Source organism: Solanum stenotomum, chromosome 2 (assembly GCF_019186545.1).
Source record: "Solanum stenotomum isolate F172 chromosome 2, ASM1918654v1, whole genome shotgun sequence".
Lineage (NCBI taxonomy): Eukaryota > Viridiplantae > Streptophyta > Magnoliopsida > Solanales > Solanaceae > Solanum > Solanum stenotomum.
Genome location: NC_064283.1, coordinates 9,485,019 through 9,505,543, shown reverse-complemented (window position 1 = coordinate 9,505,543; position 20,525 = coordinate 9,485,019). Strand labels below are relative to the sequence as shown.

The following is a 20,525-nucleotide window of genomic DNA, read 5'->3' as shown; positions in this document are numbered from 1 at the left end:
CAAGTGTTAACTAATAAATAAATTAAACCATTTAAAAATATTGCTTCCTTTAATTATATACATCAGGTTTTGTAAGTCATAAAATCTTAAACATATTTCAATTAAAATAGATGCGTATAATTAAATAAAATGACATATTTTTATGCGAATAACTTATTTTTCAAAAATATCTATTAGAAACACTTTATCACGTATTCAAATGATCACCCCTCATAAGTTTAAGGTGTTGAGATGTATTAAGCCTACAATAAGATCTTGATTCATAACCATATGAGTGTGTATATATATATATATATATATAAGTATGTAAGTGTGTAATGTTTTTTTCTATGTTGTTAGTGTGTACATTTTTAGTCATAATATAAAAGGCATCAACAACAGTTGACAGCAAGCAGTCGACTTCTTTGAGTACTTAGTTGTATTTCTTTTGTCATTTTGCTTCTCTGCCTTTATCCTACTATAGGGGTTTGAGTTTGCCTCTAAATACACTTACTTTCTTTCTTTATAGCCATGGAGATTTTTTTTTAAATTATCTTTACTCTTTTAGTTTAAAGGTTTCTTTAGATACCTAAGAAGGTCAGTTATTGCTTCTAATTTACAAGAAGAGTATCTTCACAATACTAATGAACAGGTTAGTCTCTTAATTAAATATAAATTCCTATTGTTCTGTTCTTGCTCAATTTCTTGTTTTACTTGAAAAAAATTCATAACATTTTTGTGTTCACTTGATTACATGTGTAGTAATTTGAGGCAATTTCTACTATTGAGTCAAGAACATGATCTTCTAAATTTAATGATAACATTGATAATCCACTCTGTAATTCCATTTTATTGTGTTTATATGTAGATCAGAATTTTCATTTTTGCCTTAGAATATGGATGTGTAAGAAAATAGTTTACCACAATTTTTAGTTTTCTTGATAACTGTACTGTCCAGGCTGGCTTGGGTGCGCGCACCTTGGCTAATTCCATGGGATAAGTGCCACTTTCCACCAGTAACATGTACAAGTAACTCTGTTTACCTAGGCTAGGATAGATGGCAAGAGATCACGGAGTAGTGTTTTTGTAGTTTGACATAATTTTTACTTAGCTTAAAGTTGAAAAAGGATAATACTCCATATGATACATTTACCGTTTAGTATATGCAATAGTTGACAATTCCGGAAGAGTTGAGAATTCAAAAGGAAGGAAAAAAAAGGCGAAAGTTCAAGTAAATCGTCATGTTGCTGTTGTGTGTCTATGTGTTTGTATGTGAAGAAGAATGTTCCCCACTCCCAGTATTCATATGCATAAGCTAATTCAATTTATCCATCATTTTATCAGTTCTGTTGATTTCCTTGTTTCTCTTTCGATTGATTACCTATCGTATATTTCTTTCGCGTTACCCTTTCCATGTCAGAGAGAAGTAGTCCATGATTCCCTTAAAGAAAAGGTGTATATGTAGTTTAAAAGCCATATGCTTTACATGTCATGAACACTTAAAAGTAGCCCACTGAACTTTGGAAATTAGTCTGCAATTTCAAAAGATCTTGCTTTGACGAATGGATAAACAAACGATAAGTGCTCCGTTCTATTCCTTTACCATCTTGTTATGCAATAACATTTTTCTTAGTAGATACTGGATGGAAATTAAATTCATTTCAGGCAGAAATTCTGATTTACAGGCCATGAACATGACTTCTCCAACAACTCAATTTGCCCCCACAAGAAGGATGGGCATATATGAACCATTTCACCAGATGAGTGTGTGGGAAGACGCGTTTAGAGGTGACATTATGCCTAGTGCTGATGCGTGTATGGTTTCACAGCCAAACGATAGGCTAGACGACAAGGTAAAACAACATATTTCCTAGTTCTAGCTAATAAAATTCAAGTTAGTAGTAGAGTTGTCAGGCTAATATCTACCTGTGCTTATTGTAGTCGGGGTATACATCCGGTGAACAACATATGCCCTCTGGCTCTGGAGATAATCAAGCACCGAGGAGTTCTTCAGACAAGGTGGGTGCCCCGACTCTCTCCTTTTCGGTCTATGTATCCTATCACAGGATACATAAGTAGAAAGATTAACCTCTGATGTAGTACGATACCTTTTCATATCAAATGAATGACAGGCACAACGGCGTTTAGCGCAAAATCGTGAAGCTGCTCGTAAAAGCCGTATGCGGAAAAAGGTAAATGAAGTTCTTCTCATAATTTTCCTTGCACATGTAGATGTTTTAGGAAATTCTGTTAGTCATAAAATTTCTCTTCATTTCTTTCTTTACCCTTTTCACAGGCCTATGTACAGCAGCTGGAAACCAGCCGTTTGAAGCTGGCACAACTCGAATTGGAGCTCGAGAGAGCTAGACAGCAGGTCAGAGGAATCATTCCTTGCGCATTTCTTACTAACAAGTATATGTATCTGTGCTCCGATTTTATATTCCATCACGGTCTTTGACATTATGAAACGGCTTATTGCAGGGATTATACATGTTAGGTTCAAATAGCAATATGGGGCTATTAGGAACAATTAATCCAGGTATATGGATAGAGGAGTTGTCACTTGTCACTCTATAGTTTCCTTTGCATTTTATCTTGGCATCATTACTAGCTTAACTCTTGATCTGTGTTGAATGATGTACCAATTTGACGTTGAAACTAGTCGCCAAGCTGGATTGGTGATTATGATAATATGCAAATAGTTCATAGGTGCAGAGTTTAAATTGTTTCTTGAACATTTATGTGCCTTTACATGAAGCTGTTCTTTAAGAGATGTCAATGTAATCAAAAGTGTAAGGTTATTAGGCTATGGATATTTCTACATTAAAATCGTAAAAGTATACTTTAGCCATCCTTTTAAGGGAGACACTCACTTTGTGTTATGTGAAAGTATCGACTACTTACAATGTTTCATTAGGTTGTGTTTCATGTTGTCCTTTTACTAACAAGACGAGCGCGCATGTGTGCTCTAAATCATTGGCATTCATTAGCTGCTATTAGAGTAGAATATTAGCCCATTTACTTTGACTGTTTGATGCTATTAAAGTGTATACAGAGATTTTGTTCATAATTAAGTAATGCTGCCTAAGCAGGAATAGCTGCATTCGAGATAGAATACAGCCAATGGGTGGAAGAGCAACAAAAAAAGAATGCAGAATTGCGGAGTATTTTGCAGTCTCCTGTAAGCGATATGGAGCTTCAGTTGCTAGTAGAAAATGTCTTAAGCCACTATTTCAATCTCTTTCGCATGAAAGCTGATGCCGCCAAGGCTGACGTGTTTTACTTAATGTCTGGGATGTGGAGAACTTCCGTCGAGCGTTTCTTCCTCTGGCTTGGAGGATTCAAGCCATCAGAACTCATAAATGTAGTCCCTGGTGCACTTTACTGCTTTTTTTGAACTATTTTACCTTCATTTGCTTTTGAGTTTCTCATAGCATTTTTCATGCATAAATTTCCTGAACTAGGCACAAATCCTATCTGATGTATAGGTCATTTGACACCATATAGTTTATATTACTTCATTCGTCACCAAATGGAAAGCAGAACATTTATGAACGCGAGATTTCTAATTGTATATCAACTTTACACAGGTGGTGATGCCACAAATCGAGCCCTTGGCCGATCAGCAAATCATTAAAGTGTGTAATCTGCGACACTGTTGCCAGCAAGCTGAAGATGCTCTCACACAGGGAATGGATAAACTTCAGCAGACTCTGGCACAGAGCATCCTAAATATGAACACAGGATCTGGAAATTACACTTCCCAAATGGTTTCTTCTATGGAAAATTTAGAAGCATTGGAGAGCTTTGTTAACCAGGTTTGTCTCACTTTCACTGTCGTTCTGTATCTCAACGCGTTCAATGGTCATTCAATATCGTCTAAAATCGAGTGTAAAGATGACTGTAATCCTGAAAGAAACTGATGCGTACGTTCAACTAGTATACATGGTCCTCAATTACAACGAAAAATCTGCTAAGGTTTGAAACCTCTATAATCTGTCAAACCTCTATTTTATCGAAATGATGTTATGTATTCTATATAACATAACATGAAAATCGAGTTCTAAAGAAAACTAGGTCATTGTACTGAAATGTTTGTATAGAAAATGATTGTTACAAAAAGGTCTAACAATGATACTGTATTCTTGAATGATAATGTAATGTTGTTGCTTTGATTTGTAAACAGGCGGATCACCTTCGACAGCAAACACTACAACAAATGTCTATTATTTTGACAACGCACCAAGCAGCGAGGGGCTTACTTGCTTTCGGGGAGTATGTTCAACGTCTTCGTGCTCTGAGTTCACTCTGGGCAGCCCGTCCTCGTGAACCTACCTAAATGATCTGTTCATCAGACACAACTGGGATGAACTTAACTAGATTATGTTTGATGTTGTTGGTAATGCTAGCTCGAGCTGTAAATGGGTATGTACGTTATCATAATTTTGCTTGCTTAGGCGGATTTAGCTATTTACTAGTATTTGAAATACATATTTTCGAGGAAACGAAATTTCTGTATATATATTTGGATGTTGTATATAGGCTATATAGCAGTGGAATAATTTGGTTGATTGTTTTTGAAGATTTATGTGAGGCTAGAAAACTTATTATGAATGCTGAAACTTCAGTGTTTGGTATAAAAAGTGCATAAGTAAAGTGTGTTGACTCTAGGAAATTTTAGGACAAATGATAGTACTCTTTCAATTACACGCTTTCTTTTTTAGTTCGTCCTAAAAAGATTGTTACCTTTCTATAATTAATTAAAAATAAATTAATTTAAATTTTTTTGAATTACCTTTAATGAAATGATTTATAGTCACACAAGTAATGAAAGAGTGATTTAGATCATAAATTTCAAAAGTTTTTCTTTATTTCTTAGAAACTTTATGTCAAGTTAAATGGTATCAACCTATTTAAAATGTAAATTGTACAATTAATTAAATTCTAGAAAATGTAATAATATGTAATAATTATTAATTTAAAATCTAGTAAATGAAAATAGTTAGAATTTTAAATCAATAAACATTTAATCATTGATTCGAACTCTGCCTGCAAGAGGTTGAAAGATGGCGTAAGTGGAGGGATTGCATCATAAGTAAGGTAATCAGAATCAAACAATAAATTCATGACACGTTCAATCCGTTTATGTTTGCACGCATTAGTAAACCACTTATTTTTATTAATTTGGCTCATTTTGATCAGCTCAGTTCAATCGATTTTAAAATTGTGCAAATATACAATTCAGATTAACCCATGAAATTTTTTATCTAATTTTTTATAAAAAAAAGATTTTCTAGTTTGATATGTTTTTTTTATATAGTTTCGATATACAACGAAACGTTTTATTAGATACTCAAACAAATTATAAGAAAATAAAATTTGAATTCAAAACATAGTAAGAATTGAACGAATTGAATTATCATCCATTTTTTAGCTCATTTCAATCCAATCCGCTTAAATCCAAATAACATTTAAGCGAGTCAATAATCCATCTATTTATTAACTCAACACGTTTTGGCATTCTCAAATTCCCCAAGTCGTTTATTTATACCCCTAATCTTAAGCATATCATCAAAGTAATCAAGGCATCTTTAATGGAAACATTTTTTGGCCTTTTGGATAAACAAATACATATGAAAGCTTACCAGTTTTTGTAGCAACTGCACTTAGTCATATGCAATACTGCAGATATAAACGTATGAAATTTATGTAAATGGTTGAAGTCCAATTATATTATGGCCAAAAATTTAATTATATATGACCTGAAATTATAGTAATGTAAGGGCCAATACAAAAAAAAAGAAGATGTAGATTCCTTGGACCCCATATATCATTTGAAACAATTTGGTCCAAATCAACTAATCCAGTATCCACCTCAATCAGTCTAGATGGGTGAATAGTACTTACATATTTGGCCGCTCGTCAACAATAATTATAAGGGCATCTGCTAAGACTGCTAAGAAAAATAATATTAAATTACATATTTAAAGTGATAATATTTTTTTTTTTCATAAAATAAAAATTATTAATTCGGGTGAAAATAATAACTTGTCAATAATATATTTTTAAATATCATATTACATGAGAAAATAATTACACATAATAATGACTTATTAATAATATAATTGAAATAATATTAAATTAATTAAAAAGTGAAATAGAGAGGTGAAATGGAGAACTACTATTCAATATAGAGAATGGAGAAGACATTCTCTATTCTTCCCTCCAAATATAGAGAATGAAGGGTAAAATAAAGATTAGCTCTTTGACATAGTTATATTGGTAATTTTATTTTAAAATAACGCTAGGTTATTTATTTTATATAACTATATTATATAAGCGCATGTTGAGGAGCTTAGGGTCAGCCGGTCAATTGGTCGGTTTGCCCTTCTCCTCAACTTCTTCTATTTATATTTCGTATTTTATCTGTTATAATTTATTATTATTTTAATATTTTCTTTTTTATATACTATGTATTTATAAAAATAGTATTAAGAATTAACTTAAAATATTATAAATTTGATCACCTCTCGAAATTTCACATGTATTGCATAATTAGTACTGAGAGAGTACCATATATTATTTGAAAATCACATTAAGTGTTCGATAAATATAACTATATTATATAAGCGAATGTTGAGGAGCTTAGGGTCAGCCGATCAATTGACCGGTTTGCCCTTCTCCTAAACTTCTTCTATTATATTTCGTATTTTATCTATTATAATTTATTATTATTTAATATTTTCTTTTTTATATACAATGTATTTATAAAAATAGTACTAAAAATTAACTTAAAATATTATAAATTTGATCACCTCTCAAAATTTCACATGTATTGCATAATTAAGATTGAGAGAGTACCATATATCATTTGGAAATCACATTAAGTGTTCTATAAATATATAACTTTATTATATAAGCGAATGTTGAGGAGCTTAGGGTCAGCCGGTCAATTGACCGGTTTGCCCTTCTCCTCAACTTCTTCTATTTATATTTCGTATTTTATTTGTTATAATTTTTTATTATTTTAATATTTTCCTTTTTATATGCTATGTATTTATAAAAATAGTATTAAAAATTAACTTAAAAAATATTATAAATTTGATCACCTCTCTAAATTTCAAATGTATTGGATAATTAGGACTGAGAGACTATCATATATTATTTGAAAATCACATTAAGAGTTCTATAAATCACAATAATTAACAACTTAAAATATTTGAAAATCATATTAAAATGTGATTAACTCTCAAAATTTACATGTACCACATAAATTGGCACAAAGAGAGTAACATATATTATTTGAAAATTATGTTAAGAGCACTATTAATCACAACTTAAAATATTTAAAAATATATTAAAATTTTGATTAAATCTCAAAATTTAACGTGTGTCATATTAATTCGGACAAGGGAAATAACATATACTATTTAAAAATCACATACTTGAAAATTGAAATATGTTTTAAAAAATATATTAAAAATTTAATTAATTCTCAAAATTTCACATGTGCCACATAAATCTCAATAATTAACAACTTAAAATATTTTTAAAAATATATTAAAAATTAATTCACTCAAAATATCACATGTGCCAAAGATATCATTTGAAAAGTACGTTAAAAATATAATAAAAATAATAAACAATAAAAAAATTTAAAAATTTTATTGACTCTTCTAATTTTATTTGTATCACATAAATTAAACTAACTAAATAAATATATATTGGGCCCGTATACGGGCCTTCAGTTATCTATAGTGTATATATATACTGTAAGTAGCTTTATTTACCTACCTATCGACCTAGTTTCTCCCCTATTCTCTTTGCTGGCGAGGGCTCTGTTTGTGGCTGAGTAGAGCTACTCGAAGAGGCTCATCTTCTTCAAGTAAAGCTATATTACAGTATTCTCTGAATTCTTTGATGATTAGTGAACTCTTTTGAAACTGATTTACCCGTATTCATTGTAGATTCATTGCATTCCATGGCTAAACGACTGCATAGTTTTGCTCTAAATAAGGTTAGTACTTTCTCTTCTTTTTCTCTCTCACACAAACATTCTTCCATGATAACTTGTAAAATTTCATCATCACAATATATATATTCTGTGCCTGAATTAAAAACATTGGAACTTGGTGATGGTGGTAGAGTCAAGTTTGGCTGGGCGGAGACAAGTTCATGAAGAAAATTTCTTACATTGTATAGTTTAATCAGGAAAGAGTTGCTATAGTTTAATGCAAGTAGGACATTAGGACTTGAATTGGCCTTGGCAAGTGTTGTGGAGGCTTTTAGCACCTTTAAAATTACCTTCTTTGATTTGATTGCGCTAATCAGAGCATGAATAGGAAGTCCCAGGACTCTGTAGAACATCTCTTTTCCTGTTGCTGGCATATACAACAACTATGGGATCTTTTCTGAACATGAGTGGAGTGCATGCCAAGGAATGTGTAAGATTTACTGATATGTTGGCAATCCCAGAAAGTCAGGAAAGATCTAAAGAAAATCTAAGGAGCTATTTTAAATTTTAGATGTATTCAAAATTTAATTTTTTTGGTGCAAGGGAGATATAGTAGATAACGGTGTTTTTGGAATGTAAGTGATACTGCTATGCAGTAGCTAATAGTTTTTGTGTACCTCCTTGTACTTCTGTTGATGAAACTTTACCTTATCAAAAAGAATCTGTTTTGTCTTATTTAATTGAAAAGTAGGTTGATTTTGTAAGATTTTGGTTGTCATTCATGGTACAAATGGATTGATTTGATGAAACTTTTTTTTTTTTTTTTATAGTGTCAAAAGAGAGTCTGCATTGCAAAAGATCGCATAAGTCAATTACCTGATGAAGTTTTGGTACATATACTATCTTTTCTTACTGTTGAAGAAGCAGCTAACACAAGTGTCCTCTCAAGGCGGTGGCTAAGCTTGTGGAGATACATTGATCGGCTTGATTTTGATGCTACCAAACCCTTGGATAAAGTAGCCTTGCAACCCAACCTACAGAAAAGGCAAATGAAAAAGTATCTTAGATGGGTCAACTGTACTTTGCAAATGTGTAAAGGGCAGAGACTAGACCAATTTCGGGTTTGTTTTGATTTGAACAAATCCGCGCTGCATGAGATTGATAAATGGATTGAATTTGCGTTTTCTAGGAATGTTCAAAGACTAGAGTTAGACTTATTAAAGGGTGGAGAGATCATCCGTAATTCTGTTAACTGTTATACTTTTCCAGCATGGCTCCTTGGTCTTGGTGATTCTGCTGACTCTTCTTCTTACATACCTCATTCTAATGACCTCCAAATACTCTCACCTGTCAAGCAGAACTTCAAGTCTCTAAAAGTGCTGCTATTTAAATCAGTAAATGTCACGGGCAAAGTTCTTGAGTTCTTTCTACACAATTGTCCATTTCTTGAAACAATGGCAGTTCATGGATCAGGAACTTTGGTAAATTTGGAAGTTGTTGGTCCGTCCCTCAAGTTGAGACACTTGGAGATACAGTACTGCTACAAAGTAGAATCACTTAAAATTTGTGATACAAACCTTGTAACATTAAGGACTTCAGTAGGAACGAAATTACTGCTTAAGAATGTCCCAATGCTGGTTGAGGTGAAAATTTCTAGTGCGGCATTCAACCATATTTTGAATGACATATCCTCTTGTCTTTCCTGTGTTATCTCTCAGCTTGTGGTCCTTCATTTAACTACTCATTCATGGGTTAGTAAACAAAATTTTGTGTCTATCTACCTATGTTTTTTGCTGGCACTAACTGGTGCCTTCTATTTAGTTTAAACTTTCGCAGGAAAAAATGGAGCATTACAATTTTCCTCAACTTACTAAGCTCAAGAGATTTGTCCTCACTACATGCGGACAGAAAGACAGGAGTCTCTTAGGTTGCACGTCTATAATAAGGGCTGCTCCCCAGTTGAAGGAATTTGAACTACAGGTAAGTATCATGTTTTGAGTTCTTTTTCCTCTTTGGCTGGTACAAGAGTCTGATTTATTCGTTTTAGCAATTATGGTTCATGTAGTTACTTATGCTATTTCTTGAGTATATTAGTTATTCCTGCTTGAGTTGAAACAATTGTGGTGAGCTGAACTTTAATGCATGATACTTTTGCATTGTTTTTAACTCGCTTGACTGTGCATACATGAAGTCCCTGCGCTTACCTAGGGTCATTTTTCAATAGGTTCTAGACAGCTGTATCAATGTTGAGCGCTTTTTTCTTATCGAAAAAAGAGCATATACTCTCATCACTCAGCCAGTTTCTTATATTCTTTTACTGAATTACTGTGTGTGTCCGAGAGCTTGTTTGGTATAGTGGAATGATCTCAGAGTTTTGGTATTGTGATTTCCGTTGCCCAATGCATTCCTCCAAAATCTACTGTATCCACCCCTTTGCTGCTTGTTTTTTATGTGATAAAATTGGGAAGTATTGTACAATGACTATTGCGTGCTGAATAAACCTACTTTGTTGTGATAATTATACTGGTTAATTGTCAGACAAAACTAACAACCTAGAGAGTTGAGAACTAAGTTGTTGCCTGGCTAGGTAAGCTAGTGAAGGAGGCATGCACCGGAGTAGAGGTTTCGGAGATGAGGAATTCATCTCATATCTTGGCATGCTTTTCATTTAGCAACGTAATCCATAAATTGTTCTAAATTGTTAAACCATATGATTCAGGGACTAGTTTTTATTTGAACATCTCATACCTGCCATGCTTTGCATTTAACAACACAATCCATAAATTGTTCTGGTCTACTGTGTTGTATCTAAACCATTTCAACAATAAGACCCTTTTTCTGAATACCCAATTTTTTTGTGCACAAATTAATCTTCTTAGAACATATATAATTTTAGGCCATTCTACTCAATGTATTCTCCTTCGCTTTGGATTAACTTGCCACATCTTCTTCCTTATTTTATCAAAATGTCTTTACACCTTTTGGCATAGGCTACAGGGACATTACGTTAGTAGGATAGTGTCAATGACACTTTATACGTGTCCCTCCCCCCACCCCCAAAAATAAAAAAGACAGATATTGTTTCCTGCCAGTTGCTAATCTTCTCCACTCTATCTATTTATCACGGCAGCCATATAATTGCACTTCTTCTTAGTGGTTCTTTTAGGCTTCCTCTACTTATATCCTTTCAATCTTCTCTGGTCACACTTTTCATGTCCATCAATCTGATTTTGTATAATTCTTAGACATGCATTGTCAATTTGTCATAAAGATTGCTATGTTTTACAAAATCAGTGAACCCCTGAATAGGTAGCTGTTCATATTTTCTCTAATTTGAATTAAGGTTTATCTTTTTTCAGTCTCTGTACTCGGGTTTGTGATTGGAAATCATCTTATTTATGGAATTACACTGAGCTAGGAGGTGTTTTCTTTTGCATATACTTATGTTTGTTTGTTGTATGTGTCTGGCAGTTGATATCGGGATGTTCCGTCCAGACTGTTAGAGAGTGTAGGAAGGCCGCCATAAAATGTCGACTGCATCACCTCAAAGTGGTCAAGTTGTGGGGGTTTTATAGCGGTGCAGCTCATGTTGAACTTGTTAGGTACTTCTTGGAAAATGCTATTGCACTCGAGAAAATCATCTTTGATCCCAGGACCCCAATGCCCACTCGCTTTCCTCTTGACTCTTTGTTCGTTAAGAAGGCGCAAACTGCAAGAAATCTTGCTAAACTCCATCTTGAAGGTGAAGTACCTCCGGATATTGAGTTGGTCATAGTGTAGTATGTATGTTAATTACCAAAATAATACTAAAATTATTAGACCATTTTAATTTTTGCTACATCAAGGGGAGCTGAATTGGCCGAATATTTAAGAATTTTGAGGAACAATGAGAAAGTGTTTCCACTTTTTTTTCACTTCGATTTGTATTTATGGTCAAATGCAACAATCAATTTTTAAATATCATTTTTCACATTGAAATAATTTATTTATTTTTTCAAATTTCATGACAAACTTAATTTAAATACGAGTTCAATCTTCTTATTGAATTCATAACAATTATGAGAATAGAATTTATTATTCCCTCTTTACTTGTCCACTATAATAAAAATAGTTGTCTAGTTTGAAAAACCGAGAGAATTTATTATTCCCTCGTTCATCTTACTTGTCCTCAATAACCTCCATCTCTTTCAAGTTACATAGATATACTATATTAAGAAAATATTTATCATTTATAGCAATAACATTTTTTTTTTCACTTGTTCATTTTTAATACATTTATAATACAGTTTTAATACATATTACAAAGAACAATTTATTATTCACATATAATGCAAGTTTTATTGATGGATAATACATTTATCACACATTTTAATACACTTATAATTCAATGTATCAATTTCTTACCAAATAAGCATAATATATGTTAAAAACCAGTTTTAATACATATATCTTGTATACATAATTCACTTTTAATACATATTGTAGATTTAACATAGTATTGTTATAAATGATAATAAATAAAAAGTATCGCTAAAATCAATAATTATTCATTAAAAGGTATCAATCCAATTAATTCTTCCATCTCTTCTTCTTAATCTGGTCAACATCGCATTTTTCTTTTTCTTAGCAGAGCANTGTTAAAAACCAGCTATAATACATATATATTGTATACATAATTCACTTTTAATATATATTGCAGATTTAACATAGTATTGTTATAAATGATAATAAATAAAAAGTATCGCTAAAATCAATAATTATTCATTAAAAGGTATCAATCCAATTAATTCTTCCATCTCTTCTTCTTAATCTGGTCAACATCGCATTTTTCTTTTTCTTAGCAGAGCAGGAGCCTTCAGGCTTAGAAGATGAAGTTGAACCTTCCATTAGGTCCATTTGAACCTTGCACGCCTCAATTTCGTCCATAATTTCAGAATACCTTCTTAATTTTTTGAGACAAAATTCTTTTTTGATTTAGAACTACCCATTGTGTGGAATTTGAAAGAAAAATTGAATGAAAAAATGAAATCAGCATATGAAGTATAATATATATTTATATAAGGATTTATTTGGGCGGGAATTTTGGGTGGCATGTGAGACTTCTTCCTTATGGAATTGGGAAGAGGATGAAGAGGAAGAGGAGGCTGAGCCTTCTGCTATTGCAGAGATGTGCTCCATTATCGAGATCTGCTCTATTTCAGTTGCAAATACTAACACGTCAAACCTCTATATTATCTGTCAAGCTTCTGTTATATTCGAAATGATGTTATATAGAACATACAATATAACATGAAAATCGAGTTCAAAAGAAAACTTTGGTCATTGTAATTGTAATGAAATGTTGGTATAGAAAATGATTCTTATAGAAAGGTCCAACACATTTATGCCACACCTGCTTATATATAAGGCCATTACAAAATGAACTGTCTCAACAATGATATTGTACACATGTTGACATAACTTTCTTGAATACATTATCTTGATGTTGTTGTAAAAACTTTATTTATTAATATGAAGTTTGAGTTGTTTAATTCAAAGTTTTAAAATATTTTTGATAAAAATAGATAGTGTTTCTTTCTTTATTTTTTATATAATTCTTTTTTGCAATCGTCAATATGATATTAAGCAAAATTATAATTATAAAACTCACCATTAAAATGTTTTGGGCCATCAAAATTTTGAGGTCAAAATCAACACTTGACTAGTTTTTTTTCGAGCCACCCCTGCATCCATATACTTACAAAGTTTTAGTAATTCCTAGTAGAAGTTGTCTGGATCTATATGTATGTTTATTTGAATTTCAATCTTTCTTCCGACCTTTTGGTTTTGATATGCTCTTACTTTAGTAGCACTGTAATAGTGGCCACACATCTTTCATATATCTAACAATGTAAAATTTTTTTCTTATTAATTTGAACTGTGATATCTTTTTTACTCAATCAGAGGAACTTTGGAAGTATCATGAGATGTGTAAGGAAAGTCAAACAACCCCTAATAACCAACCTCTTAGTGCGAGAAAAAGATATAATTTGAATTAGGGCGGGAATATAGTCAGCCTCCCACACTAGCGGATCTATCCTGGGCTTGACCAAGTTTACGGTCTTAGAATTGCAATCTAAGATAGCAAAATTTAGAGAAAACCAGGTCATACCCTGAATTACATCAAAGTAAACCATATCCAGAATAATCAAATCTACATAAGTTCTACTCCCCACAAAAGTAACAAGGCAAGACCTATACACTTTCTCAACTAGCACAGACTCACCAATAAGAGGAGAAACACTTAAGTCGTCTCCCTTATGAACTTATTGAACGTTGTCACTTTGGCGAAGTCATCGGGCTTCACCCCATTTACCGTCATCACAAAATCAGTCACTTCCTAAAAAGATTTTGCTGAAGCAGCCACCTATAAAGTTGGAATCTGCAAACCTGACCTCAATTCCTTCCCAAAGCGGCGAATCCACTCTTTTAGATTGAAGCAAAGTTGAGTTGCATATATAGATAAAACACGAAATTTGGCCTTATAGGTTGTAACTAAAATTGTAATACCCTAGAAAATTTTCGAACGGAGACTCGAACCATTCTTCGTAGTGAGTGAGATTTTACCAAGGAATTAAAATTTTTTTAGTGTTAAGGTCATTAGATGTAGCACCTTGAGTTTCAAGAAGAACCAAAGAGAGTTCATTCAAGTCATTCCTAAGTTCCTTTAAGTTTTGGGTAAACTTCAAATGACCATAACTCTCAGTAAATAATGAGTTAGGTGGGCCATAAGATATTAAATGAAAGGTATTTGAAATAACTTTCCAACGCCACCAAGTTTTCTAAGTTTCGAGTTTGGATGAGTGAGATATGCTCTTTTGAAGTCAGACTGTCTAGTTAAGGAAAGTTACCCGAAAATAGTAAGGGGTATTTTGGTCTTTTCCTTAACCAGTCAGATTTAATTCATTTTTAGTAAGATTTTAAGGGTATAAAACTATTAGGTTCAGTTTTATAATTCTAATATAAGCCTAGGGTTTTAGTTGAGAGTTCAAGAAGAGAAAAAAGGAGAAAAGAGGAAATGATCAAGGCGTTCGTCGATGTTCTTGAGTTTGTTTGCGGATTATCACCATGGGTTTGATCCCTAAGAGGTATATAAGCTTCCATACGTCAAACATGTTATTTTCAGCGTAATTTCATTCTCAAAAGTTGAAGGATTTAAGTTCTTGATAGGTGTTCTTGAAGTTCATTCTAAATCTTGTTTTGTTGGGGTTTTGATAATTTCTTGAGATGAAAGTGATTGTTTTGAGTGGATTAGAGTATACTTAGGTTGGTAATTGAATATAAGGAAAACATGAGAAAAACAATTGATTAAAAGTGATTTAGGATCAGAAAACGAGAGGCGAAATTCGTCGAACTTGGCCTAGGGAGAGGCTGGGGTGGCGCGCCCCTATAGTGCGCCCATATGCATCCTCTGAAGTTTGGTGATGGCGCCCCGCGCCGGAATGCGCCAGGGTCGCATGCCCCCACTATTTTTCCATCGGTTGTCTCGTTTGAGTCCCTTTTAAGTGTACCTTCACTCCTTTTGATTTTAATCACTCTAAACCACTTCTAAACACTTAGACATCATTCATAACATGATCATAACCTTGAATTCATAATTCAAATTTAAGGTAGAGTTAAAAGTTAAGTTTTGAGAATTTTTTTGAACATTCTAAGAAAGTCCGTCCGTTTGTGGAGTCTTCTACAACTTCTAGTAACTTTTTTCAAGACTCAAACAAGTGAGTATGAGAGTAAGAGGAATGTATACATGAGCATACTTTATCATTAAAGGATCTTTCATATCATGAACCATAATTTTTGAATTCATAATTCACATTTAAGAAAGAGTTAAGAGTAGAGTTCAATTGTGAATCCTTTGAGATCCATCATCTATTTGAGTTAAGTTTTGAGTAAGTAAGTATGATAATGAGAAGAGTCATATACATGAGTTCCTTATTGATATTTTGACCCTTGAGTCGAGTCGTTCATGCCCAGAACTTCCGCATGAACTCCATCAGTTGAATACCTTTGAGAGGAGTAGTATCTTCAAGTTCTAAGTCTTGTGTATTGAGTTCCTAATCTCTTTTGAGATTATATTTCTAATCATGAGACTATTATTACATGTTATCCATGAAGTCCTTTAGTTGAATTGTTCATGCCCATAATTCTGCATGAACCCTATAAGTCGAACAATCTTGAGATGAGAAGTATCTTTGAGTTTTTGAGTTGAGTAGTTCATACTCATAATTCCGCATGACCTCTCTGAGTTGAGCATTCTTGAAACAAGTATTATCATTGAAGTTCTTGAGTTCCAAGTATTGAGTTCTATCTATGGTTATTGAAAACCTTGAATTGAGTCGTTCACGTCCATAATTCAGCATGAACCATATTTTAAGAAGTCTTTTATAAACGTTTTAACTTTGTTTTAAGACTTAAGTTTAAGTTGAATAAAGAGTAAAAGTAAAGTTCATTTCTTCAAAGATTATACGGGAACTAAGTATTCCCAAAAGTTAAAATGTTTTCACATTTAAGTAAGAAGGAAAACATTGATGTCCAAGAAATCTTTTAAGCTAAGTTTGAGTAATTATCTCAAACCAAAAAAAAAATTATGTTTTTAAACATATGAGCTAGTATATTTTGGGAGTAGTATTGAGCACCGATATGGGGAAGAGTTCAGATGACTCCTTAGTGCTTTTTTAGATGACTCTTTAGTGCTTTTTTAACATAGACTATATAGCCATCATGGGTAGAAATGATCATACTTTTTAGATGACTCCTTAGTGCTTTTTTAGCATAGACTAGTGGATCCACTTAGTTAAGGCGTTCTATATGACGGCAAAGTATAGGATAGTTCTGGCAGCGTGGGCAAGATGTTGTATCATCACTTGGGCTTATAGTGGTGGTTGTCGGTTAAAGAAACTCTCATAGAGTTATATTGTATTTTTATATACACATTGAGTATTATTGTATTTTTCAATACATTGAGTTGTTATTCACGGTTTTACAGCTTTCCATATATATTACATCTTTTACTATTGCTTTATCCTTGAGTATCATGAGTTGAGTATTTTGAGTTGAGTATCTTGAGTTGAGTATCTTGAGTTTGAGTACCTTTGAGTTGAGTATCTTGAGTTGATTTGTGCTTCATTGTGTCGAGTACTTTATTGTTGAGTTTCACTGAGTTAAGAACCTTATTACTGAGTTGAGTGTCTTATCCTTGAGTACTTCTGACTTGAGTAAGTTTGAGTAGTTTTGAGTATCCTTGAGTATTTCTTGAGTTAAGTAAGTTTGAAAAGAGGTAAGTATGTTTCCTTTTTATCAAGTTCAAGCTTATGTTATGTTTTAGATTTCCCCTTACATGCTCGTACATTCCATGTACTGAGCCATTTGGCCTGCATCATTTCATGATGCAGATTCAGGTATTCGGGATCATCAATAGGAGCTTCGTTGATACCACATGGAGTTCGAGTTAGCTACGGTGAGCCTCCTTGCTTCTGAAGTATTTCATTTACTTTTCAGTTATATCAGTTGTTAGAATGTCGTGGATCTTGTCCCGACTTTCATCTTTGTCAGTTAGAGGCTTCATAGATAGATAGTAGAGTTTAAAAAGTCTGTTTCATTTATCTTATTAAATGTATTAAAGACTTGAGTTGCCTATTGTTGGCTAGTTGAATATTCTATTTTTTATTCAGAGTTATTCATTTGAGTTAAAGATTTGTAAGTTTAATGAATTTTATTCAGTTTTTAAGCTTTGTGTGCTTGAGTTAGTCTTCCGCTTGTAGTCAGTCAGGATGAGGGTTCGCTTGGGACCAGAAATGATTTTTGAGTACAAACCACGTCTAGGGTATAGGCTCGGATCGTGACAAAAATCTTCCATTTCTCTCTATTGAGGAACTCATCTCTCTTCTTGTCCCTCAAAATCCAGGGAATATACTTCTCCATGAAGAAGCAAGAAAATGTTGCCTAAGACTCATAGGTAGTGCCTTTGTTGGTCGGCATTTAACATGAGATCACCACCATATTTTGGCGTCTCTCTGAAACTGGTATGTTGTTAACTCAACAGCAAAATCACTCTACTATATACATCTTATGAAGCAAGACAAGCTAATAACTCATGCTATTAGAGTGGAATATTATCCAATTTACTTTGACTGATTGATGCTAGTAGAAAATGTCTTAAGCCACTATTTCAATCTCTTTCTCATGAAAGCTGATGCCGCAAAGGCTGGCGTGTTTACTTAAAGTGAGTAAATTTATTTGTCATTTTTCGAATTTTGAAATTCAAATAAGTATATCTTTGACCATAAGTTATTTCATATATCCTTTAAATATTTTCAATTGTCAATTGTTCTGATTTATAGGAGTAGTACTTTTGTGTAGTTTTCAAATATGTGGATTTTGTTTCAAAGAATTTGAAGATTTCATCTCCAAATTCATAGTAAAACAAAACTATTTGACTCTCGAAATCTATACTATGCCACATTAATTGAGACGAAAAGATTACAAAATTTTAGGGGACATTTCAAAATTATTAGTTCCTTTTTATATGTCACATTTTTAGATTTCACTTGCATTAAGAAACTAAGTAAGTTTACAATTCTACCCTTATTTAATATTTTTTTGAAGTCAACTTTTCAATAAATGATAAATAAATTCATCTTTTATTTTTAATTTGTTTTTGAGATTTCTTTTTTAAAATCGAATTTTATAGAGTAATGAAATAGTGAGAGTAACTAATCAATGTAAAAAGTAATTACCATGAACATTAATTACTTATTAGTTTTCCTAGGTTGGTCAAATATTTATTTTCAAGACTAATTAACTATCGAGTATAATAGGAAAAATATTGTAATTTATGCATTAATTTTATAAAATGATAAATATTATGGACCAACAATTTATGGAAAGAATGCCATATAAAAAGGAACGAAGGGAGTATATATTTATATTCGTTTCTTAATTAAGAATCCTACAAATTGATTAAATTAAGTAAGTTATCACAATTTAAAGATTCTGCTAATTTCAATTACTTTTCTCATGAGATGAATAGTAAAGTACTTCGATATTTCAATTCATATTTCCTAAGATAGTTGAGTTCCTAAGCTAGAACGAAATCCACACATGATTATCTCAAAGCAATATCATCAGTATAAGGACGGTTCAATAAAATTAGAGCCAAAATTTAATAAAAGATCTTAAATATATAAATATACACATAGAAATAATAATAATAATAATAATAATTCAGAGTTACTTTTTGTTTCTATATATTATTTATCTTTAATGTAGTCTTTTTGAAAAAACATAAAACATTTAACTTTTCATAGTAGTATTATTGTTATTTATATAAAAAGAAAAAGAATTAATTTTAGTAAATCAAATGTTAGTCATTTATCTAGAATATATTCCCTTGAATATTGTTATAAAAACTTTATTTATTAATATGAAATTTGGATTGATTAATTCAAAGATTCAAAATGTTTTTGGTAAAAAATAGATATTTTGTCTTTCTTTCCCTTTTACATAATTTTTTTCTTTTTTAATTATCTCTAATATAATATTCAATGAAATTAAAATTATAAAATTTACCATTAAAACTTTTTTGGGTATAAAAATTTTGGAGGCCCAAAATTACCTTTACTGGCCTTATCCTTGAGCTACCTTGCATCATATACTATAAGTTCCATTAATTCCCAATAGAAGTTGCATGAATTTATAAGGTTATTTACCAATAAGTATAGACAATAAAAAATATTTTTCTACAAAATAACTGTATGTGGATTTAATGTATCAATATATATACAATGTCTTAATATTGTATAAATAGTGTATAATCATGTATACATGATGTATAACTATGTATCAAAGATGTATATGTATTATTGATACGATAAAGTATATATTTTAGACTGATGTTTTTTCAATTCCAAACCAACTCAAATCTTGTCTAAACTACTCCAAAATCTTTATATGAGGTCCTTTCAATGTTTCAAGTCTTTCAATATTATTTACATTTGCAGCACATCAATTTTTAAAGTGGAGCTTTGAACAAATTTTGAACATGGGAGAAGAAGAAAAAAGAGGAAGGAAGAAGGAAAAAAAGAAGAAGTAGACGACAAAGCAGAAAGAAAAAACAGTAGCGAAAATGCATTACGCTTGAATTTGGAAGTGGTCGGATAGTCATTTTATATAACTAATGATAATTGAGTCATTTTGGATATGAAATTTTGATCCAATGGATATTTTGTCTACGTGATCTTAGGCATATTTATATGCCTAGAAATCTAATAATGTCCATATTTAAGCTAATTTTGAATTCAATGTGTGTTTGTTTATAGTCTTATTGAGCCTTTTGGTTGTTTATGAGCTAACCAACATGATTAGTTGTGTAGGTGAGCTTAATTGGAGAAACGAGCACGAAAATGGACAATGGGGAACACAAAAGATCCGAGTCGAAAAGAAGCAAGGAAGAAGATTGAAGAAATGTCATTCAAGGCATCTCCGTATCCTCTCCGCATCGCGGAGAGGAATTTTAGTTTGGGCTCGTGAATTAATTTCTAGACAGAGCGCTTTG

General features: G+C 32.1%; 2 protein-coding genes across 5 annotated transcripts; both read left to right on the top strand.

Annotated features, from left to right (window-relative positions):
* The first annotated feature begins 382 nt into the window (after positions 1-382).
* On the top strand, positions 383-4,593 carry LOC125854893 (transcription factor TGA1-like). 3 transcript variants are annotated; one of them, XM_049534494.1, is made up of 9 exons: positions 383-631; positions 1,649-1,832; positions 1,921-1,998; positions 2,112-2,171; positions 2,276-2,353; positions 2,461-2,518; positions 3,072-3,343; positions 3,570-3,797; positions 4,166-4,593. In XM_049534494.1, exons 1-9 carry the CDS (start codon positions 624-626, stop codon positions 4,316-4,318), a joined length of 1,119 nt encoding a protein of 372 aa, XP_049390451.1. In that variant the 5' UTR covers positions 383-623; the 3' UTR covers positions 4,319-4,593. The 3 variants fall into 3 exon arrangements, with proteins under 3 accessions (XP_049390451.1, XP_049390452.1, XP_049390453.1); XM_049534495.1 differs by having other exon boundaries at positions 385-631; positions 1,645-1,832; XM_049534496.1 differs by having other exon boundaries at positions 386-631; positions 1,665-1,832.
* A 3,178-nt stretch (positions 4,594-7,771) lies between these two features.
* LOC125854887 (F-box/FBD/LRR-repeat protein At5g56420-like) lies at positions 7,772-11,884 on the top strand. 2 transcript variants are annotated; one of them, XM_049534486.1, is made up of 5 exons: positions 7,772-7,864; positions 7,947-7,996; positions 8,764-9,684; positions 9,755-9,913; positions 11,405-11,884. In XM_049534486.1, the coding sequence occupies exons 2-5, from the start codon at positions 7,961-7,963 to the stop codon at positions 11,711-11,713; spliced, it is 1,425 nt and encodes a 474-aa protein (XP_049390443.1). In that variant the 5' UTR covers positions 7,772-7,864; positions 7,947-7,960; the 3' UTR covers positions 11,714-11,884. The 2 variants fall into 2 exon arrangements, with proteins under 2 accessions (XP_049390443.1, XP_049390444.1); XM_049534487.1 differs by lacking the exon at positions 7,772-7,864 and having other exon boundaries at positions 7,865-7,996.
* The last annotated feature ends 8,641 nt before the right edge of the window (positions 11,885-20,525 follow it).